The 26,755-nt window shown below is 42.9% G+C and overlaps 1 protein-coding gene across 3 annotated transcripts in view; it reads right to left on the bottom strand.

Annotated features, from left to right (window-relative positions):
- Nucleotides 1-4,846: 4,846 nt before the first annotated feature.
- Nucleotides 4,847-26,755, bottom strand: part of LOC311136160 (asparagine--tRNA ligase, cytoplasmic-like) — a 38,248-nt gene continuing 16,339 nt past the window's right edge. Inside the window, exons 12-16 of one of the 3 annotated variants that reach the window (XR_014613848.1) lie at nt 26,146-26,259; nt 25,620-25,751; nt 19,693-19,824; nt 5,789-5,995; nt 4,847-5,689 (exon numbers count right to left, since the gene is read on the bottom strand). Coding sequence is in view for 1 of the 3 variants with exons in the window: in XM_084170251.1 (XP_084026377.1) it covers nt 5,864-5,995; nt 19,693-19,824; nt 25,620-25,751; nt 26,146-26,259 (510 nt within the window). In the remaining 2 variants the exon portion in view is untranslated. Of the gene's footprint in view, nt 5,996-19,692; nt 19,825-25,619; nt 25,752-26,145; nt 26,260-26,755 lie in introns of all 3 variants that reach the window. The other 2 variants (XR_014613849.1, XM_084170251.1) reach the window with 2 other exon arrangements.

Here is a 26,755-nt window from a genome sequence, read left to right as displayed (position 1 = left end):
CCGTGTAGTTCTGGGCTGATTCCTCACCATTCTCATGATCATTGCAACTCCAGGAGGTGAGATCTTGCATGGAGCCCCAGGCCGAGGGATATTGACAGTTATTTTGTGTTTCTTCCATTTGCGAATAATCGCACCAGCTGTTGTCACCTTCTCACCAAGCTGCTTGGCGATGGTCTTGTAGCCCATTCCAGCCTTGTGTAGGTCTACAATCTTGTCCCTGACATCCTTGGAGAGCTCTTTGGTCTTGGCCATGGTGGAGAGTTTGGAAACTGATTGATTGATTGCTTCTGTGGACAGGTGTCTTTTATACAGGTAACAAGCTGAGATTAGGAGCACTCCCTTTAAGAGTGTGCTCCTAATCTCAACTCGTTACCTGTATAAAAGACACCTGGTAGCCAGAAATCTTTCTGATTGAGAGGGGTCAAATACTTATTTCCCTCATTAAAATGCAAATCAATTCATAACATTTGTTATTATTAACATGTTGTTATTCTGTCTCTCACTGTTCAAATAAACCTACCATTAAAATGATAGACTGATCATTTCTTTGTCAGTGGGCAAACGTACAAAATCAGCAGGGGATCAAATACTTTTTTCCCTCACTGTAAGTATTTGATACATCAGAAAAGCAGAACTTAATAATAATTAACTTAATCCCCTTGCAGAAAAGCATCCCCAAAAAATGATGTTTCCACCTCCATGCTTCACAGTTGGGATGGTGTTCTTGGGGTTGTACTCATCCTTCTTCTTCCTCCAAACACGGCGAGTGGAGTTTAGACCAAAAAGCTCTATTTTTGTCTCATCAGACCACATGACCTTCTCCCATTCCTCCTCTGGATCATGCAGATGGTCATTGGAAAACTTCAGACTGGCCTGGACATGCGCTGGCTTGAGCAGGGGGACCTTGCGTGCACTGCAGAATTTTAATCGATGACGGTGTAGTGTGTTACTAATGGTTTTCTTTGAGACTGTGGTCCCAGCTCTCTTCAGGTCATTGACCAGGTCCTGCCGTGTAGTTCTGGGCTGATCACTCACCTTCCTCATGATCTTTGATGCCCCACGAGGTGAGATCTTGCATGGAGCCTCAGACCCAGGGTGATTGACCATCATCTTGAACTTCTTCCATTTTCTAATAATTGCGCCAACAGTTGTTGCCTTCTCACCAAGCTGCTTGCCTATTGTCCTGTAGCCCATCCCAGCCTTGTGCAGGTCTACAATTTTATCCTTGATGTCCTTACACAGATCTCTGGTCTTGGCCATTGTGCAGAGGTAGGAGTCTGTTTGATTGAGTGTGTGGACAGGTGTCTTTTATACAGGTAACGAGTTCAAACAGGTGCAGTTAATACACGTAATGAGTGGAGAACAGGAGGGCTTCTTAAAGAAAAACTAACAGGTCTGTGAGAGCCGGAATTCTTACTGGTTGGTAGGTGATCAAATACTTATGTCATGCAATAAAATGCAAATTAATTACTTAAAAATCATGCAATGTGATTTTCTGGATTTTTGTTTTAGATTCCGTCTCTCACAGTTGAAGTGTACCTATAATAAAACTTACAGACCTCTACATGCTTTGTAAGTAGGAAAACCTGCAAAATCGGCAGTGTATCAAATACTTGTTATCCCCACTGTATATATAGACATACTACGAGCATGCAGCTATCTATATCTATTATTTTTTAATCAAATACTGTAAAACTATTTGGTGTAATGTGCTTTGAATTATTATTATTTTTACTTGAAGAAAGTCAAAGATTTGCTTTGATTCCTGTTCCATAGGCCTACATGTGCATTTGCGGGGCACAACAAAAAATAAACTAAGCCAAGAATCAGGCAGTTCTTCACCCTAACTGTCTCACTCAATTGTGTCCTGAGTGCAAGCTCCCATTTAGACCCACATAAATACATGCATCTAACTGATGGGATACACAAGCTACATTTCTTGCCAAATGACAGTTATAACACATTTTCGATGTGAAGAGAATCGATTCATGTTTAGATGGAGTATTTGGCTGTTTTGGCTTCCAGACCCAATTCAACCTTTAAAACACAACATACAAGGTCCTTGGACTAAGGAGTCAATTTAGGCTCCTTTAGTCCAATATTGGGCTAAGGCTAAAACTGATGGTTAAAACACTTGTTTTAAATCATATTTAAAGTATTACTTTAAGAATTATTTCAAGATATTACCAACATGTATTATCTGCCTAGCTAGGGTGCAAAACTTTAGTCTTATCAAGATTAGTAGACTAGTTACCAATATAGATTTGGTAACTACGTTTTGGGACACTGTAAAGTCCATGGAGAATAAGAGCACTTCCTCCCAGCTGCCCACTGCACTGAGGCTAGGAAACACTATCACCACCGATAAATCTACAATAATCGAGAATTTCAACAAGCATTTCGCTACGGCTGGCCATGCTTTCCACCTGGCTACCACTACCCCGGCCACCAACTCTGCAACTTGCCCTTGCCCTTGCCCCCCCCCCCCCCCCCCGGACCTATGGCAGTCTCTATGGGGGTGCCACAGGGTTCAATTCTTGGGCCGACTCTATTCTCTGTGCATATCAATGATGTCGCTCTTGCTGCTGGTGACGCTCAGATCCACCTCTACGCAGACGACACCATTTTGTATACATCTGGCCCTTCATTGGACACTGTGTTAACAAACCTCCAAACGAGCTTCAATGCCATACAACACTCCTTCAGTAGCCTCCAACTGCTCTTAAACACTAGTAAAACTAAATGCATGCTCTTCAATCGAACGCTGCTGGCACCTGCCCACCCGACTAGAATCACCACTCTCGACGGGTCTGACCTAGAGTATGTGGACAACTACAAATACCTAGGTGTCTGGTTAGACTGTAAACTCTCCTTCCAGACTCACATTAAGAATCTCCAATCAAAAGTTAGATCTAGAATCGGCTTCCTATTTCGCAACAAAGCCTCCTTCACTCATGCTGCCAAACATGCCCTCGTAAAACTGACTATCCTACCGATCCTTGACTTCGGCGATTTACAAAATAGCCTCCAACACTCTACTCAGCAAATTGGATGTAGTCTATCACAGTGCCATCCGTTTTGTCTCCAAAGCCCCATACACTACCCACCACTGTGACCTGTACGCTCTTGTTGGCTGGTCCTCACTACATGTTCGTTGTCAAACCCACTGGCTCCAGGCCATCTATAAATCACTGCTAGGCAAATCCCCGCCTTATCTTAGCTCATTGGTCACCATAGCAGCACCCACCCGTAGTCTGCGCTCCAGCAGGTATATCTCACTGGTCATTCCCAAAGCCAACACCTCCTTTGGCCGCCATTCCTTCCAGTTCTCTGCTGCCAATGACTGGAACGAATTGCAAAAATCTCTGAAGCTGGAGACTCTTATCTCCCTCACTAACTTTAAGCATCAGTTGTCAGAGCACCTTACCGATCACTGCACCTGTACACAGCCCATCTGAAATTAGCCCACCCAACTACCTCATCCCTATATTGTTATTTATTTTTCTATTTTGCACCCCAGTATCTCTATTTGCACATAATCTCTTGCACATCTAGCATTCCAGTGTTAATACTAATTGTAATTATTTTGCACTATAGCCTATTTATTGCCTTACCTCCATAACTTGCTACATTTCCACACACTGTATATATATTTTCTGTTGTATTTTTTTACCCCATATGTAACTCTGTGTTGTTGTTTTTATCTCACTGCTTTGCTTTATCTTGGCCAGGTCGCAGTTGTAAATGAGAACTTGTTCTCAACTGGCTTAACCTGGTTAAATAAAGGTTAAATAAATAAAATAAATAAATAAATAAATAAATAGATGTAATTGCACTTCATTATCAAATCAGTGAACACTCAGGGTGGAGTTGGCCGTGGCCATATTTATGAACAGCCACAGTTTTCACAATTAAATAACTCCTGGAAGAACTCACTATATTACCCAAAACTGCTTGACAAAGGGTTTATTGAACGTTACATGTGGTTAGTAAGTCGCTCTGGATAAGAGCGTCTGCAAAATGACTAAAATGTAAATGTAAAATGTTAGTCCTCAAGTAAGCCAGCTGGAATCACTACTACCTGGTTAGCTAGCTAGCCAACTACTGACTTGTCGACTTGGTATAGCTATTATTGCAATTGAATGAAAATCTAATATTCTATACGGAGAAACAGTAGAAAGCCATATCTTGAAGCATCAGGACAGTCTTGTCTCTTACAAATATTCACCACCTGAAGGTTAAATGTAATACTGGTTAGCTATAGCTAGATAGTGTTAAAGAGCATGGCAGTGGGCAAGTGAAGCTAGTTAGCTTGCTAACACGTGACTGTTAACATAAATGTTTTGGGTAGCTGGCTAGTTATCTTGCTAACTTGCTGGGTAGCCAACTTACATTGCTACAGTAGTTAACCTACAACAATTTCAACAATACCAGGTATCTAGTTAACGTTATGGGCTAACTAGCCAACGTTAGTTACTTGTTGCTAACCTAGCTATCTACCAGCCAGTTACATTGAATGAGCAGACTTCCACTTCACAAAACTGCCATCATGTTGTTAGCTTCCCTTTCTCTCGTCCAAATGGCGGATTTCAGCTCTCCTCGGTGTGTTCTGATCCAGTCAGCGGCGTGTGTTTCCTGTCCTTATTATAACACATAGCGTGCTAGCTAGCTAGCTACATTCCTCCCAGCCTCTAGGACTGTTGTGATGCGTGTTTAAAAGCCATGCCTGTGTAGTGACGTAGGGAGCTGTGCACTCCCATGCCATTGCGATTCTCTGGGAACTTTTAGCGCAGTGTCAAATTATATTGGTCTGTAGTGATCCATAATGTAATGTAAACCCTTCAAACACAGTGAGTTAAGTTTTATTTGTCATTTGCACAAGTACAGAGAAATGCTTTAGGTATACTTCGGGATTTTGGCAATGAAGCCCTTTATCTACTTCTCCTGAGTCAGATGAACTCGTGCCTTATTCCAACCTTTGTCTTTTACCCCCTTGTTCATCCAGCACCTGGTTATTGCAAAAAAAATGTGTGGGTTAGTAGTGATATGGATTTCTAGACAGGTCTGTGAGTTATTCATCACCAGATGACAAAGGAATGTGTCCTAATGTTGATTAATTGCCTTCATCCCACATCATCATCACTATAGTCATGGGGCTGTTGCCAAAACGAGTGCACTACATTTACATTTTAGTCATTTAGCAGACGCTCTTATCCAGAGCGATTTACAGTTAGTGAGTGCATACATTATTTTTTTATTTTTCATACTGCCCCCCCCCGTGGGAATCGAACCCACAACCCTGGCGTTGCACATACAGTATACATTTATTGGCAGACATATTGTATTTGCTGGACAGCATGAGTTGCAAGTTGTCAAAAAAAACCATCACATTTCAACCCTTAAATTGGCAGAGATTTGTGTCTCGTATCCTAAAATAATTAAGTGATCTTGTCTTAGTTCTCAAGCATTTTACATTTTACATTTTAGTTATTTAGCAGACGCTCTTATCCAGAGCGACTTACAGTTAGTGAGTGCATACATTTTCATACTGGCCCCCCGTGGGAAACGAACCCACAACCCTGGTGTTGCAAGCGCCATGCTCTACCAACTGAGCTACAGGGGACTAATACGTTGGTCTCTTGCAGTGCAATAGGATGATGGGCTTCATGCAATATGATGGGCTTCATCCCTAATGGCACCCAATTCCCTAAATAGTACACTACTTTTTTTTTACCAGATTTCTATGACCCTGGTCAAAAAGAAGTGCACTATACAGGGAATAGGGTGCCATTTGGGATGCACACTTGGTCTGTTGCAGTGCAATCTAGCTGCAGACAGGGGGGCATGGTGGGTAGTTGGTAGTTTAGGGTCGGCAGCGCTGGATGAAGCGGGGGTAGAGGCACACGTCTCTGATGTGGTGTCTGTTCAGCAGCCAGGTCAGGAACCTCTCCAGGCCCAGTCCGTAGCCGCCATGGGGACAGGTCCCATACTTCCTCTGGAAGACACAACGTTAAAATTAGAAAACACAACTATACCATCCCAAACTACTCGCAACAGTCTATATGGAGGGATGTGATCAGGACAACAGGAAAAACTAGATTTTGGCTAGTCGATAGGTCAGTTTCAATGATATGTGACGTTATGAAACCGATAGCGTCGATGATTGGCCGAGAGGCGTTCTAAACGGTGCAGATTTGTGAAACACACCCCCTTGTGTATTATTTAGTTTGAGACGTATTGTGAAAGAGAGAAAATGTTTTTTTTTTTTTATCAAAGTGGTGTGTGTGACCAGTTTTCCTTCAATCACAGGAGAGGCGACGCAATCCAAGTTTTGCTTTACCCAGGATGGCAGAAGTGGCAACAAAAATTCTACCTCGAACTTGAGGAAACATTACAGAGGTAAGATAACTAGCTAGCTAGCTATGAATGATCAACATTTTTGCTATGGATGACTTTAGCTGTTGGAATAGCTAGCTATCTATTGCCCTGTTACATTTCATTATGCCGTACGTCATTTTCACGGAGTCTTGCCCCACTTCTGAACGGACAAGTGTGGTGTTTGTAATGAAAGATGGAGGTCAGAGATCGCAATTATTTTGAGAGATTGCAAAATATGACCTTTTCATTCAAGACAGGATAAATATATTGTTTAAGGTGATAATAAAAACATGTTTTGTTTAGTTACTTTTTCTTCAACTTGTTTCTCTAACTTTATAGCAAGTCAAGCTAGCTTGCACTGCAGAGCAGCTAGCTACAGTAGCTAGCTAAACGCTAAGCTAATTTGAAGATACCATTGTAGCTTGCGACGTCCACCTAATAATTATCATAAATAACAAATGCCATTACCATCACAATAAACTTAAAACGGGAGGCAACAGTCATGTAATATAAATTGGCTTAACAGCCAATATGTATTATTTAACATTACTATTAAAATAGTATTTGAGGAAACATTATACATGGTCCCGTGTGGCTCAGTTGGTAGAGCATGGTGCTTGCAACGCCAGGGTTGTGGGTTTGATTCCCACGGGGGACCAGTACGAAAAAAGTATGAAAATGTATGAACTCACTACTGTAAGTCGCTCTGGATAAGAGCGTCTGCTAAATGACAAAAATGTAAATGTAAATGTTATAGGAATGGGTAATTGTTTACAAGTTGCTAGCTATTCCATGAAGCCATCACCGAAAACCACATATTTTCATCTTCTGTGGTTTGGTAACTTCCTGTTCTTTGAAGGACTCTGGCTGGACTGAAGACGATGCAAAGTTTGAACAATTTCTAAGTATGTGGCATCAGTCTTGCAACAGAGCCTTCAACCGCAAGGGGGCGTTGCATTTCCACTCTGTTGTGGACGTCCCCATTGAAATGCATGAAATCCGGCGCTACGTAAAGGAGTGCTTATGGATAATGTGAACGAGGCTTTTAATAGTCTAACTTACGTACGTTAGCCTAGTTTTCTAGCATACTACCGTTAGCAAGCTATCCTTGCAGCTAAGTTAGCTAGTTAGCTACACGGCTAACCACCACCCGATGATAGATATTCAAATGTCATATTCCTGGAGCAATGAGCCAGATGTTTCCCCCGGATATATAAATCTGAAGTATCCGGTTGGCATTTTCACTCACCGCTAAATATGGTGATGAGAGGAAGCCCAGTGGCCGGCAGTGGGAGAAGATGGAGCGAGATGATTTTGGCCGACATTTTGCAAATGTTCTCATCAATGAAACATTTTATCTCAATAACATTTTATGTTCACAGAACTAGAATCTGTTACAAACAGAATGGAGTAAGTTTTGTAGACTTTACCCTTTGCCAAAGTTTTTGAAAATGGTGTAAATTAGCATAACAATCTACATTTACATTTTAGTCATTTAGCAAATGTTTTATTTGTTTTATACTGGCCCCCGGTGGGAAACGAACCCACAACCCTGGCGTTGCAAACGCCATGCTCTATCAACTGAGCTACATCCCTGCCGGCCATTCCCTCCCCTACCCTGGACGACGCTGGGCCAATTGTGCGCCGCCCATGAGTCTCCCGGTCACGGCCGGCTGCGACAGAGCCTGGATTCGAACCAGGATCTCTAGTGGCACAGTTAGCACTGCGATGCAGCGCCTTAGACCACTGCGCCACTCAGGAGTGTCTAAAAGCCAGAGACTCAGTAACGTTAAGTCTAACTGTTGTGTACAGCTAGACATGGACTCATCAACATTAGACAACTTTTTAAGTCTGAGAACATCTGACAAACTCACTTCAGTCTCCGTATCTGAGAATAACAAGTATGGAAAGTGTGTGTTTGGGCTATTGTAATGTCAGTGATATGATGAACTAAGTTGCCGCAAAGCAGCATTTGCAGAAATGTGTATTTTTCACTATACAGATTTGGTCTACCTAAAGCATAATCTTGACACAAAGAAGATTTTTTTTCTCATCGCTGATGCCCAAAAGGTCACCAGGTACAGGGGAGCTGGATGGGTACCTTGCCTGTGTCAGACAAGATGGAATTGCTTCATTCCTTTCCACACATAAAGAAGCTGTCCCTCAAACTGAACACAGGCCTGACTGCCTCTGTGAGCATCTTCTTAGCTGTGTTGGACTGCTCTTCACTGCACAGCGAGCCATGATAGATTCGATTCACTTTGTTTTTGCTGAAGGAACACTCCATAACCTAATGTACTCTGTACATGTAGCCTATATATGGGTATTTCTATAAACTAGCATACCAGTGAGGATTTCCCACACTGGACAACTTGTTACAGCTGTTGATAGGTCATTGATAATAATCTGCCAATTGTTTTCATGTACTTACATTAAGATAGAAGGGGGGGATCATAGCTATATCCAATAAAATTAACATGTTGATTTAAAACCTGTTTAACCCTTTATCATAGATTGCATTAAGATTTACTTATGGCCTTATATAGCTCATTCAGTACAACAGGAAAACGCTCATCCAGAGGCAGCGCTCCTAGTGGCCGGGGACTTTAATGCAGGGAAACTTAAATCAGTTCTATCTAATTTCTACCACATTTACATTTACATTTTAGTCATTTAGCAGACGCTCTTATCCAGAGCGACTTACAGGAGCAATTAGGGTTAAGTGCCTTGCTCAAGGGCACATTTACGTAATTTAGCAGACGCTCTTATCCAGAGCGACTCACAAATTGGTGCATTCACCCTATAGCCAGTGGGATAACCACTTTACAATTTTTTTTTGGGGGGGGTAGAAGGATTACTTTATCCTATCCCAGGTATTCCTTAAAGAGGTGGGGTTTCAAATGTCTCCGGAAGGTGGTGAGTGACTCCGCTGTCCTGGCGTCGTGAGGGAGCTTGTTCCACCATTGGGGTGCCAGAGCAGCGAACAGTTTTGACTGGGCTGAGCGGGAACTATGCTTCCGCAGAGGAAGGGGAGCCAGCAGGCCAGAGGTGGATGAACGCAATGCCCTCGTTTGGGTGTAGGGACTGATCAGAGCCCGAAGGTACAGAGGTGCCGTTCCCCTCACTGCTCCATAGGCAAGCACCATGGTCTTGTAACGGATGCGAGCTTCAACTGGAAGCCAGTGGAGTGTGCGGAGGAGGGGGGTGACGTGAGAGAACTTGGGAAGGTTGAACACCAGACGGGCTGCGGCATTCTGGATGAGTTGTAGGGGTTTAATGGCACAGGCAGGGAGGCCAGCCAACAGCGAGTTGCAGTAATCCAGACGGGAGATGACAAGTGCCTGGATTAGGACCTGTGCCGCTTCCTGTGTAAGGCAGGGTCGTACTCTCCGAATGTTGTAGAGCATGAACCTGCAGGAGCGGGTCACCGCCTTGATGTTAGCGGAGAACGACAGGGTGTTGTCCAGGGTCACGCCAAGGCTCTTCGCACTCTGGGAGGAGGACACAACAGAGTTGTCAACCGTGATGGCGAGATCATGGAACGGGCAGTCCTTCCCCGGGAGGAAGAGCAGCTCCGTCTTGCCAGGGTTCAGCTTGAGGTGGTGATCCGGCAGCATGTGTGTGGTGATCCTACCAGCATGTTAAATGTGCAACCAGAGGGAAAGAAAACTATAGACCACCTTTATTCCACACACAGAGATGCATACAAAGCTCTCCCTCGCCCTCCATTTGGCAAATCTGACCATAACTCTATCCTCCTGATTCCTGCTTATAAGCAAAAACTAAAGCAGGAAGCACCAGTGACTCGGTTAATAAAAAAAGTGGTCAGATGACGCAGATGCTAAGCTACAGGACTGTTTTGCTAGCACAGACTGGAACATGTTCCGGGATTCTTCAGATAGCATTGAGGAGTACACCACATCAGTCACTGGCTTCATCAATAAGTGCATCGATGACGTCGTCCCCACAGTGACCGTACGTACATACCCCAACCAGAAGCCATGGATTACAGGCAACATCCGCACTGAGCTAAAGGGTAGAGCTGCCGCTTTCAAGGAGCGGGACTCTAACCCGGACGCTTATAAGAAATCCCGCTATGCCCTCCGACGAACCATCAAACAGGCAAAGAGTCAGTACAGGACTAAGATTGAATCGTACTACACCGGCTCTGACGCTCTTCGGATGTGGCAGGGCTTGAAAACTATTACAGACTACAAAGGGAAGCACAGCCGCAAGCTGCCCAGTGACACAAGACTTCCAGACGAGCTAAACCACTTCTATGCTCGCTTCGAGGCAAGCAACACTGAAGCATGCATGAGAGCACCAGCTGTTCCGGATGACTATGTGATCACGCTCTCCGTAGCCAATGTGAATAAGACTTTTAAGCAGGTCAACATTCACAAGGCCGCAGGACCAGACGGATTACCAGGACGTGTACTCCGAGCATGTGCTGACCAACTGGCAAGTGTCTTCACTGACATTTTCAACATGTCCCTGACTGAGTCTGTAATACCAACATGTTTCAAGCAGACCACCATAGTCTCCGTGCCCAAGGACACTAAGATAACCTGCCTAAATGATATACCGACCCGTAGCACTGACGTCTGTAGCCATGAAGTGCTTTGAAAGGCTGGTCATGGCTCACATCAACACCATTATCCCAGAAACCCTAGACCCACTCCAATTTGCATACCGCCCCAACAGATCCACAGATGACGCAATCTCTATTGCACTCCAAACTGCCCTTTCCCACCTGGACAAGAGGAACACCTACGTGAGAATGCTATTCATTGACTACAGCTCAGCATTCAACACCATAGTGCCCTCAAAGCTCATCACTAAGCTAAGGATCCTGGGACTAAACTCCTCCCTCTGCAACTGGATCCTGGACTTCCTGACGGGCCGCCCCCAGGTGGTAAGGGTAGGTAACAACACATCTGCCACACTGATCCTCAACACGGGGGCCCCTCAGGGGTGCGTGCTCAGTCCCCTCCTGTACTCCCTGTTCACCCATGACTGCATTGCCAGGCACGATTCCAACACCATCATTAAGTTTGCAGACGACACAACAGTGGTAGGCCTGATCACCGACAACGATGAGACAGCCTATAGGGAGGAGGTCAGAGACCTGGCCGTGTGGTGCCAAGATAACAACCTCTCCCTCAATGTGACCAAGACAAAGGAGATGATTGTGGACTACAGGGGAAAAAAATAGGACTGAGCACGCCCCCATTCTCATCGACGGGGCTGTAGTGGAACAGGTTGAGAGCTTAAAGTTCCTTGGTGTCCACATCACCAACGAACTATCATAGTCCAAACACACCAAGACAGTCGTGAAGAGGGCACGACAAAGCCTATTCCCCCTCAGGAGACTGAAAAGATTTGGCATGGGTCCTCAGATCCTCAAAAAATTATACAGCTGCACCATCCAGAGCATCCTGACTGGTTGCATCACCGCCTGGTATGGCAACTGCTCGGCCTCCGACTGCAAGGCACTACAGAGGGTAGTGCGTACGGCCCAGTACATCACTGGGGCCAAGCTTCCTGCCACCCAGGACCTCTATACCAGGCGGTGTCAGAGGAAGGCCCTCAAAATTGTCAAAGACTCCAGCCACCCTAGTCATAGACTGTTCTCTCTGCTACCGCATGGCAAGCGGTACTGGAGTGCCACGTCTAGGTCCAAAAGACTTCTCAACAGCTTCTACCCCAAGCCATAACACTCCTGAACAGCTAATCATGGCTACCCAGACTATTTGCACTGCCCCCCCCACCCCCACCCCATCTTTTTACGCTGCTGCTACTCAGTTAATTATTTATGCATAGTCACTTTAACTCTACCCACATGTACATATTACTTCAACTACCTCAACTAGCCGGTGCCCCCGCACATTGACTCTGCACCGGTACCCCCCTGTATATATAGCCTCCCTGCTGTTATTTTTATTTTACTTCTGCTCTTTTTTCTCAACACTTTTTTGTTGTTGTTTTATTTTACTTTTTTATTTAAAAAATAAATGCATTGTTGGTTAAGGGCTTGTAAGTAAGCATTTCACTGTAATGTCTACACCTGTTGTATTCGGCGCATGTGGCCAATAAAATTTGATTTGATTTTGTCTTGACAGATTTTTCCAAAACATTACTTTTCTGTCCTTGCATGTATGGCAGTGTAAGTTGTTGTTATATTATATATGAAGCATTAATCAGTTAAATTAGACATTCAACTTGAACGAAACACTGCCACAACGCGTAATATTCTACCGCGTAATATTCTACCCGTGTAATATTCTACCGCGTAATATTTTACCGCGTAATATTCTACCGCGTAATATTTTACCGCCGTAATATTCTACCGCGTAATATTCTACCACGTAATATTTTACCGCGTAATATTCTACCGCCGTAATATTCTACCGCGTAATATTCTACCGCCGTAATATTCTACCGCCGTAATATTCTACCGCGTAATATTCTACCGCCGTAATATTCTACCGCGTAATATTCTACCGCGTAATATTTTACCGCGTAATATTTTACCGCGTAATATTCTACCGCCGTAATATTCTACCGCGTAATATTCTACCGCCGTAATATTCTACCGCCATAATATTCTACCGCCGTAATATTCTACCGCGTAATATTTTACCGCGTAATAGTCTACCGCGTAATATTTTACCGCCGTAATATTCTACCGCCGTAATATTCTACCGCGTAATATTCTACCGCGTAATATTTTACCGCCGTAATATTCTACCGCGTAATAGTCTACCGCGTAATATTTTACCGCGTAATATTTTACCGCGTAATATCTACCGCGTAATATTCTACCGCGTAATATTTTACCGCGTAATAGTCTACCGCGTAATATTCTACCGCGTAATATTCTACCGCGGATGCTCCAGCTACTCTTTCGTCCGTCGTCCGCGTGAGGCTACAATGCCTCGAGTTTCCCGGGGAAGCTGTAAAGCCGGATGTAGCCTATTGCATGACTGTGTTCATGAGTCTGTTATTAAAGAATGTGAAACAAAGTTGTGTGTATGTTAACTATTGCATGATTGTGTTCATGAGTCTTATTAAATGTGTATGTTTACTGCTTTTCAGTAAATAATGTATGGCTACAAATGTTATGGCCTAAAATAAAATGTTCATATGGGCAGAATATTGTAGCCTAGGCCTATATAATGGGTATATGAACCACGGGACCACCCATACACAACATTTTTTTTTATGCACACATGACTGTAAGTCGCTTTGGATAAAAGCGTCTGCTAAATGGCATATTATATTATTATATTATATTATATATAAAGTGTGTCGCCTTGAGCTACAGCTTGTTTGTTTGTCTGAAAGGGCTTTTAAAATGCCGCCAACAAACCTTCTCTAGAGATAGTTTCGAAGACCCACTGAATGGGCATTTAACTTGTCGGTAAAGGAATGTCGCTTCTGAAGCGGGGCTAAAATCCATCACTAGGCAACCAGAACTGTCAATCAAATTATCTTCTGGAGTTCGTTAAATATACTGAACAAAAAATATAGAACGCAACATGTAACAATTTCAAAGATTTTGCTGAGTTACAGTTCATTATAAGGAAATCAATCAATTGAAATAAATTCATTAGGCCCCAATCTATGGATTTCACATGACTGGGCAGGGGCGCAGCCATGGGTGGGCCTGGGAGGGCATAGGCCCACCCACTTGGGGGCCAGGCCAACCCACTGGGGAGCCAGGCCCAGCCAGTCTAATTTTTCCCAACAAAAGGGCTTTATTACAGACAGAAATAGTCCTCCACACCCCCCTTCGACGATCCCGCAGGTGAAGAATCCGGATGTGGAGGTCCTGGGCTGACGTGGTTACACGTGGTCTGCGGTTGTGAGGCCGGTTGGACGTACTGCCAAATTCTATAAAACGATTTTGGAGGCGGCTTATGGTAGATAAATTAACATTACATTCTCTGGTAACAGCTCTGGTGGACAATCCTGCAGTCAGCATGCCAATTGCACGCTCTGACATTGTGTTGTGTGACAAAACTGCACATTTTAGAGTGGCATTATATTGTCCCCAGCACAAGGTGCACCTGTGTAATGATCATGCTATTTAATAATCTTTTTGATATGCCACAATCCAGGTGGATGGATTATCTTGAAAAATAATAATAAATGTTCACTAACAGGGATGTAAACAAATTTGAGCACAAAATATGAGAGAAATAAGCTTTATGTATGTATGGAAAATGTCTGGGCTCTTTTATTTCAGCTCATGAAACATGGGACCAACACTATACATGTTGCGTTTATATTTTTGTTCAGTGTACAATGACTTACCAAGACATTTAGTTGAAAGAAAACATTTATCTACCCGACCATAAAAAAAAACTGCAGAAAAACAACACAACAGCACATCAATCATTGTTGTCAGGGAAACAATACCAAACATTCTATGCCGGAGCACAATTCTACTGTCTGATGCTGTACTTTTTTAAATTGTACCTTTTTTTTCCATTGTCTGAAAGGTTATCGCTATCGACCAGTTACTATAGCGTCGTCCTATGTATGAACATTGGTCAGTTAACTTACCCCCGTCAGTGAAGGTTATACGACCCCTGCATTCGAAAGCATCTTATTCTGTGCACTTCCAGAAGGACATACACTACATTACCAAAAGTATGTGGACACCTGCTCGTCGAACATCTCATTCCAAAATCATGGGAATTATTTTGGGAGTTGGTCCCCCCTTTGCTGCTATAACAGCCTCCACTCTTCTGGGAAGGCTTTCCACTAGATGTTGGAGCATTGCTGCGGGGACTTGCTTCCATTCAGCCACAAGAACATTTGTGAGGTCGGGCACTGACGTTGGGCGATTAGGTCTGGCTCGCAGTCGGCGTTCCAATTCATTCCAAAGGTGTTCGATGGGGTTGAGGTCAGGGCTCTGTGCAGGCCAGTCAAGTTCTTCCACACCGGTCTCGACAAATCATTTCTGTATGGACCTCACTTTGTGCACGGGGGCATTGTCATGCTGAAACAGGAAAGGGCCTTCCCCAAACTGTTGCCACAAAGTTGGAAGCACAGAATCGTCCAGAATTTCATTGTATGCTGTAGCGTTAAGATTTCCCTTCACTGGAACAAAGGGGCCTTGCCAGAAACCATTCCTCCTCCACCAAACTTTACAGTTGGCACTATGCATTGGGGCAGGTAGCGTTCTCCTGGCATCCGCCAAACCCAGATTTGTCCGTCGGACTGCCAGGTGGTGAAGCGTGATTCATCACTCCAGAGAATGCATTTCCACTGCTCCAGAGTCTAATGGCGGCGAGATTTACATCACTCCAGCCGATGCTTGGCATTGCGCATGGTGATCTTAAGCTTGTGTGCGGCTGCTCGGCCATGGAAACCCATTTCACCATTTCATGAAGCTCCTGACCAACAGTTATTGTGCTGACGTTGCTTCCAGAGGCAGTTTGGAACTCGAAAGTGAGTGTTGCAACCGAGGACAGACGATTTTTACGCGCTACGCGCTTCAGCACTCGGCGGTCCCGTTCTGTGAGCTTGTGTGGCCTACCACTTCGCGGCTGAGCCGTTGTTGATCCTAGACGTTTCCACTTCACAATAACAGCACTAACAGTTGACCGGGGCAGCTCTAGCAGAGCAGAAATGTGACAAACTGACTTGTTGGAAAGGTGGCATCTTATGACGGTGCCACGTTGAAAGTCACTGAGCTCTTCAGTAAGACCATTCTATTGCCAATGTTTGTCTATGGAGATTGCATGGCTTTATGCTCAATTTTATACACCTGTCAGCAACGGGTGTGGCTGAAATAGCCGAATCCACTATTTTGAAGGGATGTCCATATACTTAAGAATATTTGTATTATTAGCATATGAACGACTTGCAATTTGATTGCTGGACTATCGAAGCTATCCATCCAGTCTTTTTTTAAATTGAAATGTCTGCCTTTTACCAGATCCATAGTTTTTGCATTAAAGGTTTTATTTTCATAGCTGATCAAAATTTGGTATGCTAGGCCTATAACCTATAGATAATATTCTGCCCATATGAACACATTTATTTTAGGCCATATAAAGAAAAGCTCTCCATGATGTAATGAAAAGGATCAAACAGAAACATTGTTTTACATTCTTTAATAAAAGACTCATAAACAGAAACAGGCAAACAGGCTTATACAGCTGGCTTCACAGTATCCCTGCCAAATAGGCCTACAAGGAAACTCGACGTATCTCGACGACGTTGAGGTCGCGAGGGGGGGGGGGTCTGTGCGCGGTGTAGTAACATCCACAAAAAGTTTTGCTCTACAAAAAGACACGTGAGCGGACTGTGTAACGAGGTGTTTGCGAGGAATGTCCAGAATATTTTGGTGTCTCATTCGTTACGCCGGTGAAGACAGTTGTGCCTGGATCCACGTTGGATCTAATATCCCTAGCGGATTGATGTTGACCATCTGTTGTTGTCTGTTTGACTTACAGCAGGGTCTTGTTAGATTTAAAACAGAGAAAGCATCAAGGTAATGAGTTCCTGTTTTCGTTTGTCTTTGTGCCTCAGATTGGACATCGAGCCTACTGTGCGCAATTGTGTAGAGCATGGCGCTTGCAACGACAGGGTTGTGGGTTCGATTCCCACGGGGGGCCAGTATGAGGGGGAAAAAAATAAAATAATGTATGCACTCACTAACGGTAAGTCGCTCTGGATAAGAGCGTCTGCTAAATGACTAAAATGTCAATTATTCTGGATATAATGATGATCAATGCGATCTGGTAATGAATACGTCGAGTTTCCTTGTAGGCCTATTTGGCAGGGATACTGTGAAGCCAGCTGTATAAGCCTGTTTGCCTGTTTCTGTTTATGAGTCTTTTATTAAAGAATGTAAAACAATGTTTCTGTTTGATCCTTTTCGTAACATCATGGAGAGCTTTTCTTTATTTGGTGCTTGAAAAGTTACTGTAACTATTGTCGCCAATATATAAGTTCTCCTGCTCCCTTATAATTATTAGTGATTTCATTGTTCATCAGTTTTTTGTTTTTCGTTTGTTTCCCACCGCTTCTGTTGCACGTGTGGTTATTATGAGGACAACAACAACCTAATGTTGGCTTCAACTTGTCTTTCCATATACATCCTTCCATTAAAAAAAGGAATCTGGTTTTTGGTCACTTTTTCATTATAAAAAACAGCGATGGTGAGATTAACGCTACCGTTATTCATGGTTTTATTATGAGTCTCAGCCGCTTAGTCTACTGAAAAGTCAGCATGCATCCAGTCTATTATATCCAGTCTATATATTATATCATCCAGTCTATTATATCCAGTCTATATATTATATCATCCAGTCTATTATATCCAGTCTATATATTATATCATCCAGTCTATTATATCCGGTCTATATATTATATCATCCAGTCTATTATATCCAGTCTATATATTATATCATCCAGTCTATTATATCCAGTCTATATATTATATCATCCAGTCTATTATATCCGGTCTATATATTATATCATCCAGTCTATTATATCCAGTCTATATATTATATCATCCAGTCTATTATATCCAGTCTATATATTATATCATCCAGTCTATTATATCCGGTCTATATATGATATCATCCAGTCTATTATATCCGGTCTATATATTATATCATCCAGTCTATTATATCCAGTCTATATATCATATCATCCAGTCTATAATATCCAGTCTATATATTATATCATCCAGTCTACTATATCCAGTCTATATATTATATCATCCAGTCTATTATATCCAGTCTATATATTATATCATCCAGTCTATTATATCCTGTCTATATATTATATCATCCAGTCTATTATATCCAGTCTATATATTATATCATCCAGTCTATTATATCCGGTCTATATATTATATCATCCAGTCTATTATATCCAGTCTATATATTATATCATCCAGTCTATTATATCCGGTCTATATATTATATCATCCAGTCTATTATATCCAGTCTATATATTATATCATCCAGTCTATTATATCCAGTCTATATATTATATCATCCAGTCTATTATATCCAGTCTATATATTATATCATCCAGTCTATATATTATATCATCCAGTCTATATATTATATCATCCAGTCTATTTAGTCAGGCAATGTCCACATTATTCTCACAGATTTTAGAATGTAATCATAATAATAATTATAATAATAATAATTTGAATATCAATGCATTGGCAAGGCCAAAAAAAATAAATATATATATATATATATATATATATATATATATATATTATTTGTGGTTATGGCCTACTTAAAAAAACAAAAACGTTTTACATTAATTTTCGGACGAGGGAGGGGGAGAGACGGGGACGGGGGTTTCTATGTTAGGCCCTATAAATGTACAATTTATAGAAATTATTCAAATGTGTAACATTGAGGTCCTTGAAAATTACAATTAAGTGCCTGAATAAGTGTTTGAAATAGTCCCTGACTTGCCAATGTCTGTATGAACTCTGCTTAAAGGATGTAGAGTGCTAGGAATATGTTGTTGTTTGCTCATTCATTTTTATTTCCATGATGTTCTGTTGTTGCCTCCAGAGCTAATTTGACATCAAATCCTTTAGGTATGTCCAGTCAATCCCCATTTGGCCTTGTATGGGTGAGTGAGTGAATGAGTGAGTGAGTGAGTGAGTGAGTGAGTGAGTGAGTGAGTGAGTGAGTGAGTGAGTGAGTGAGTGAGTGAGTGAAAGAGGGAATGAGAGAATGAATGAGTGAAAGAGGGAATGCGTGAGTGAAATAGAGAATGCGTGAGTGAAAGAGGGAGTGAATGAGGGAAAGAGGGAGTGAATGAGGGAAAGAGGGAGTGAATGAGGGAAAGAGGGAGTGAATGAATGAGGAAAAGAGCGTTAATGGGTGATGTTTTGTCAATGTAATTTGTGTATTGCTTATAATTCATCAATACATGTTAATTGCTTTGAATCTTTAATTTATTTTCGAATATTAATAGTATCGACAAATCCTGTACATAAATGTCCTCTCTTCTTTTTTTTTTAAAAATGTATTGGAAAATATAATGTGTAACAGCGTTCAGGTAACCTTAGTGAAATTAGCTATATTGGTCAATGTTTATTTTAAAAGTAACTACTTTTCAAATGATCTACTTTCAGTACTCTTTCCACCCTGTACCAGGGGGTTGGGTAGATGTACATACCTGGTCCGTGTACCAGTATTAGAGGGTTGGGTAGATCTACATACCTGGTCCGTGTACCAGTATTAGAGGGTTGGGTAGATCTACATACCTGGTCCGTGTACCAGTATTAGAGGGTTGGGTAGATCTACATACCTGGTCCGTGTACCAGTAGTAAGGGGTTGGGTCAATGCCTTCCCTCTTGTATCCCTCCAGCAGTTCGTCAGCATCCCAGATCCTCATAGACCCTCCTACGATCTCTCCAACGTTAGGCATCAGCACATCCACCTGGGGAGAGGAGCAGCAGGGACTACAATGAGGATGAGGTATTTCACTGGGGAGAGGAGCAACAGGGACTACAATGAGGAGGAGGTATTTCACTGGGGAGAGGAGCATCAGGGACTACAATGAGGATGAGTTATTTCACTGGGGAGAGGAGCATCAGGGACTACAATGAGGATTAGGTATTTCACTGGGGAGAGGAGCAGCAGGGACTACAATGAGGATGAGGTATTTCACTGGGGAGAGGAGCATCAGGGACTACAATGAGGATGAGTTATTTCACTGGGGAGAGGAGCAGCAGGGACTACAATGAGGAGGAGGTATTTCACTGGGGAGAGGAGCAGCAGGGACTACAATGAGGATGAGTTATTTCACTGGGGAGGAAAATGAATCCTATAATACAGAGGTTTTCATGTGTGTTTTTTCAGGGCCCATATTCAAAAAGCCTCTCAGAGCAGCAGTGCTGATCTCTGTCCATATATACTCTTATTCATTACGGAGTGGCTGCGGATCCGACTTTTCTGGACCCCTTGTCCAGACAGCTAAAAGGTCCCGAAGCTTCTGCCCATGTGCAGGATTCTCTACTTTACACACAGTCTCTGCTCTACTTGTAGAGAACAGGCTACTCTGGTGAATGGTGCTCGTTTAATTAAAGTTAGATCAAAGCTGAATCAATGTACGCAAGATCAGATAATGATAGTATCGTACATAACAGAACCGAATATACAGTAATGGGTCCCGTTTAGCTCAGTTGGTAGAGCATGGCGCTTGCGACGCCAGGGTTGTGGGTTCGTTTCCCACGGGGGGGCCAGTATGAAAACTGTAAGTCGCTCTGGATAAGAGACTAAAATGTATAATGTAATAGCATAGTATAATGTTACTGTAAGACAGAAAACACAAGCTCATTTTTTATGAGATTTTAGGATAATTGTCGAATAGAAGATTTTTCTCATGTGGACAAAACCACTAGACAAACCATGTGCTTTGATTGAAACTAAAACACAGGTATGCTACGCTACAGTTTGTTAACACCCTCTGCTCTAACATGTGCTCACTGTACATAATTCAAAACACTGTATAACACTCTAGAGTCTAAAAATCAAAAGGAAGATCTGAAGTGTCCTATATCTGAAAGATCAGGAAAGATACATGCATACATACAGTTGAAGTCGGAAGTTTACATACACTTAGGTTGGAGTCATTAAAACTCATTTTTCAACCACTCCACAAATTTCTTGCTAACAAACTATAGTTTTGGCAAGTCGGTTAGGACATCTACTTTGTGCATGACACAAGTCATTTTTCCAACAATTGTTTACAGACAGATTATTTCACTTATAATTCACTGTATCACAATTCCAGTGGGTCAGAAGTTTACATACACTAAGTTGACTGTGCCTTTAAACAGCTTGGAAAATTCCAGAAAATTATGTCATGGCTTTAGAAGCTTCTGATAGGCTAATTTACATCATTTGAGTCAATTGGAGGTGTACCTGTGGATGTATTTCAAGGCCTACCTTCAAAATCAGTGCCTCTTTGCTTGACATCATGGGAAAATCAAAATAAATCAGCCAAGACCTCAGAAAAGAAATTGTAGACCTCCACAAGTCTGGTTCATCCTTGGGAGCAATTTCCAATCGCCTGAAGGTACAACGTTCATCTGTACAAACAACAGTACACAAGTATAAACACCATGGGACCACGCAGCCGTCATACCGCTCAGGAAGAATACGCGTTCTCTCTCCTAGAGATGAACGTATTTGGTGCGAAAAGAGCAAATCAATCCCAGTACAACAGCAAAGGACCTTGTGAAGATGCTGGAGGAAACAGGTACAAAAGTATCTATATCGACATAACCTGAAAGGCCGCTCAGCAAGGAAGAAGCCACTGCTCCAAAACCGCCATAAAAAAGCCAGACTACGGTTTGCAACTGCACATGGGGACAAAGATCGTACTTTTTGGAGAAATGTCCTCTGGTCTGATGAAACAAAAATAGAACTCTTTGGCCATAATGATCATATGTTTGGAGGAAAAAGAGGGTGCTTGCAAGCCGAAGAACACCATCCCAACCGTGAAGCACGGGGGTGGCAGCATCATGCTGTGGGGGTGCTTTGCTGCAGGAGGGACTGGTGCACTTCACAAAATAGATGGCATCATGAGGAAGGAAAATTATGTGGATATATTGAAGCAACATCTCAAGACATCAGTCAGGAAGTTAAAGCTTGATCGCAAATGGGTCTTCCAAATGGACAATGACCCCAAGCATACTTCCAAAGTTGTGGCAAAATGGCTTAAGGACAGCAAAGTCAAGGTATTGTAGTGGCCATCACAAAGCCCTGACCTCAATCCTATAGAACATTTGTGGGCAGAACTGAAAAAGCGTGTGCGAGCAAGGAGGCCTACAAACCTGACTCAGTTACACCAGCTCTGTCAGGAGGAATGGGCCAAAATTCACCCAACGTATTGTGGGAAGCTTGTAGAAGGCTACCCGAAACGTTTGACCCAAGTTAAACAATTTAAAGGCAATGCTACCAAATACTAATTGAGTGTATGTAAACTTCTGACCCACTGGGAATGTAATGAAATAAATAAAAGCTGAAATAAATAATTCTCTCTACAATTATTCTGACATTTCATATTCTTAAAATAAAGTGGTGATCTAACTGACCTAAGACAGGGAATTTTTACTAGGATTAAATGTCAGGAATTGTGAAAAACTGAGTATAAATGTATTTGGCTAAGGTGTATGTAAACTTCCGACTTCAACTATACATAGATGCATGTGTGTACAGTGGGGGAAAAAAGTATTTAGTCAGCCACCAATTGTGCATGTTCTCCCACTTAAAAAGATGAGAGGCCTGTAATTTTCATCATAGGTACACGTCAACTATGACAGACAAAATGAGATTTTTTTTCTCCAGAAAATCACATTGTAGGATTTTTTATGAATTTATTTGCAAATTATGGTGGAAAATAAGTATTTGGTCACCTACAAACAAGCAAGATTTCTGGCTCTCACAGACCTGTAACTTCTTCTTTAAGAGGCTCCTCTGTCCTCCACTCGTTACCTGTATTAATGGCACCTGTTTGAACTTGTTATCAGTATAAAAGACACCTGTCCACAACCTCAAACAGTCACACTCCAAACTCCACTATCGCCAAGACCAAAGAGCTGTCAAAGGACACCAGAAACAAAATTGTAGACCTGCACCAGGCTGGGAAGACTGAATCTGCAATAGGTAAGCAGCTTGGTTTGAAGAAATCAACTGTGGGAGCAATTATTAGGAAATGGAAGACATACAAGACCACTGATAATCTCCCTCGATCTGGGGCTCCACGCAAGATCTCACCCCGTGGGGTCAAAATGATCACAAGAACGGTGAGCAAAAATCCCAGAACCACACGGGGGGACCTAGTGAATGACCTGCAGAGAGCTGGGACCAAAGTAACAAAGCCTACCATCAGTAACACACTACGCCGCCAGGGACTCAAATCCTGCAGTGCCAGACGTGTCCCCCTGCTTAAGCCAGTACATGTCCAGGCCCGTCTGAAGTTTGCTAGAGTGCATTTGGATGATCCAGAAGAGGATTGGGAGAATGTCATATGGTCAGATGAAACCAAAATATAACTTTTTGGTAAAAACTCAACTCATCGTGTTTGGAGGACAAAGAATGCTGAGTTGCATCCAAAGAACACCATACCTACTGTGAAGCATGGGGGTGGAAACATCATGCTTTGGGGCTGTTTTTCTGCAAAGGGACCAGGACGACTGATCCGTGTAAAGGAAAGAATGAATGGGGCCATGTATCGTGAGATTTTGAGTGAAAACCTCCTTCCATCAGCAAGGGCATTGAAGATGAAACGTGGCTGGATCTTTCAGCATGACAATGATCCCAAACACACCGCCCGGGCAACGAAGGAGTGGCTTCGTAAGAAGCATTTCAAGGTCCTGGAGTGGCCTAGCCAGTCTCCAGATCTCAACCCCATAGAAAATCTTTGGAGGGAGTTGAAAGTCCGTGTTGCCCAGCGACAGCCCCAAAACATCACTGCTCTAGAGGAGATCTGCATGAAGGAATGGGCCAAAATACCAGCAACAGTGTGTGAAAACCTTGTGAAGACTTACAGAAAACGTTTGACCTGTGTCATTGCCAACAAAGGGTATATAACAAAGTATTGAGAAACTTTTGTTATTGACCAAATACTTATTTTCCACCATCATTTGCAAATAAATTCATAAAAAATCCTACAATGTGATTTTCTGCATTTTTTTTCTCATTTTGTCTGTCATAGTTGACGTGTACCTATGATGAAAATTACAGGCCTCTCATCTTTTTAAGTGGGAGAACTTGCACAATTGGTGGCTGACTAAATAATTTTTTTCCCCACTGTATGTACAGTGAGGGAAAAAAGTATTTGATCCCCTGCTGATTTTGTACGTTTGCCCACTGACAAAGAAATGACCAGTCTATCATTTTAATGGTAGGTTTCGTACAACGCTGTGTACTACTCCCTTCACAGGACAGCGCAAACTGGCTCTAACCAGAATAGAAAGAGGAGTGGGAGGCCCCGGTGCACAACTGAGCAAGAGGACAAATACATTAGAGTGTGTAATTTGAGAAACAGGCGCCTCACAGGTCCTCAACTGGCAGCTTCATGAAATAGTACCCGCAAAACACCAGTCTCAACGTCAACAGTGAAGAGGCGACTCCGGGATGCTGACCTTCTAGGCAGAGTTGCAAAGAAAAAGCCATATCTCAGACTGGCCAATAAAAAGAAAAGATTAAGATGGGCAGTCTGAGATATGGCTTTTTCTTTGCAACTCTGCCTAGAAGGTCAGCATCCCGGAGTCGCCTCTTCACTGTTGACGTTGAGACTGGTGTTTTGCGGGGTCTGAATACTTATGTAAATAAGGTATTTCTGTTTTTCTTTTTTTATAAATGTGCTAAAAAATATAACAACCTGTTTTTGCTTTGTCATTATGGGGTACTGTGTATAGACTGATTATTATTTTTATTTTTTTACATCTATTTTAGAATAAGTCTGTAACAAAATGTGAAAAAAGTCAAGAGGGTCTGCATACTTTCTGAATGCACTGTATATACTTCCATTCATTTTAAAACTGGTACCCCGCTACCTTCAGATTAGTCTTGTGAGGCTTGTGGGGGTCGTAGAGCAAAATGGAAAACACCATCGTGTTCGTGAGAGTCGTCTTCATAATAGTTTGTAGGCCAAACCGTTCGGACGATACGTTTTAGTAGAAGATCGATTTTCGGGATGACAAACACTATGACCGAGTTTGGGAAATGCTAATTGCTAATTAGATTTCCGCAGGGCAACAGACTTCGACTCTGGGCGGATAACTCAAGAAGATCTAAATGCGCTCCACGAAACTGACTGAGATCAAAATAGTCGGTATACAGATGGCCGTGTCACCTGTACAATTATCATTCACGAATGACAGTGAGAAATGTGAAGGGAGGGTGACCACAAAACTGTGTAAAGTAGAGGTAAAGAAACACAGAATGTGATTCAGATCTTCAGCTCTGGGAGAAAGGGATCCAGCGGGGCGGGACGTGGCCGTTACCTATGGATCCGCAGCCTTGGCCTATTCAGTATGAAGCTAAAATGCTAAACTGATCCTAGATCAGAACTCTTGAGACATTTTTTTGAATACAGGCCCTGGAAAAGGGGGATGGTTTGGGGTGAGGTAAGCTCTGATGTACGGTTGATTTAGGTGCTGTTTTTCCAGGTCCGGGTCATGGTTTCCGTGATGCAAGCTCTCTGCTGGTCAGGGGACTCACCGACTCAGTGAGGCGTCGGTCCTCAGGACAGCGCTGCATGTAGAAGGACTTGATCTCAGCTGGGAAGCGACACAGCAGGATGGTCTCACCGATGGCATCAGTCATCAGCCTCTCTGGCGCCTCTGGGATGTCCTAAAACACAGGAGGGAGAGGGTTTTATACACACCGACAATAATAACAGGAGCTGGACAAAGAGAAGGTCCACCGAACAATGTATTGATGGTAGTAGCTAAACAGTTAGCGGAAAATTTCCCCCCCCCCTTTTTCTTTGCACATCTGTGCCAGTTTCCTAAACACAGATTAAACCTTGTGCTGGACTAAGAACCATATTAAAGTACTCCAGGACTAGACCCAATCTGTGCCCAGGAAACCGGCCCTAAATGCCCTAAAACACTACCACGGGTTGATGCTATCCAAAGATTATATCTGAGGGAGATAGTGATGGGATGGAGTGATTATAATCGACTGTGGTTCATGCCGACCCTAAACCATTCATCAAATGGCATTTATTCATAGTCAAACGTACCTCTCCAAACTCGTAGTAGGTCCCATCGTCCTTTTTGATGTCGTGCTCCTTGAGCCAGATGATGGCATCAGAGTAGTTCATCCTCTTGAAGGGCCTCTTGGGGGGCTTGAAGTCCTGGGGTCGAGGAAGAGGGAGGCATTTTGAATGAGTTCAAAAAGGTCAAGGAAACTTGAATCTCAAATAGAAAACATTATTTGGAGATAAAACCTTTATTTTTTATTTTTTTTGGCCTCCCTTCCAGCTGCACCAATGTGTCGGAGAAAACTACGTTCAACTGGCGACCAAAGTCAGCCTGCAGGCGCCCGGCCAAGTAAAGCCCGCCAGCCAAACCCTCCCCTAACCCGGACAACACTGGGCCAAACCCTCCCCTAACCCGGACAACACTGGGCCAAACCCTCCCCTAACCCGGACAACACTGGGCCAAACCCTCCCCTAACCCGGACAACACTGGGCCAAACCCTCCCCTAACCCGGACAACACTGGGCCAAACCCTCCCCTAACCCGGACAACACTGGGCCAAACCCTCCCCTAACCCGGACAACACTGGGCCAATTGTGCGCCTTCCTATGGGACTCCTGGCCACGGCCGGCTGTGGCAAAGCCTGGGAATC

The sequence above is a fragment of the Coregonus lavaretus genome (genome assembly GCF_964263955.1).
Source record: "Coregonus lavaretus genome assembly, chromosome: 10".
Taxonomy (NCBI): Eukaryota; Metazoa; Chordata; class Actinopteri; order Salmoniformes; family Salmonidae; genus Coregonus; species Coregonus lavaretus.
This window is presented reverse-complemented; position numbering and strand designations above follow the sequence as displayed.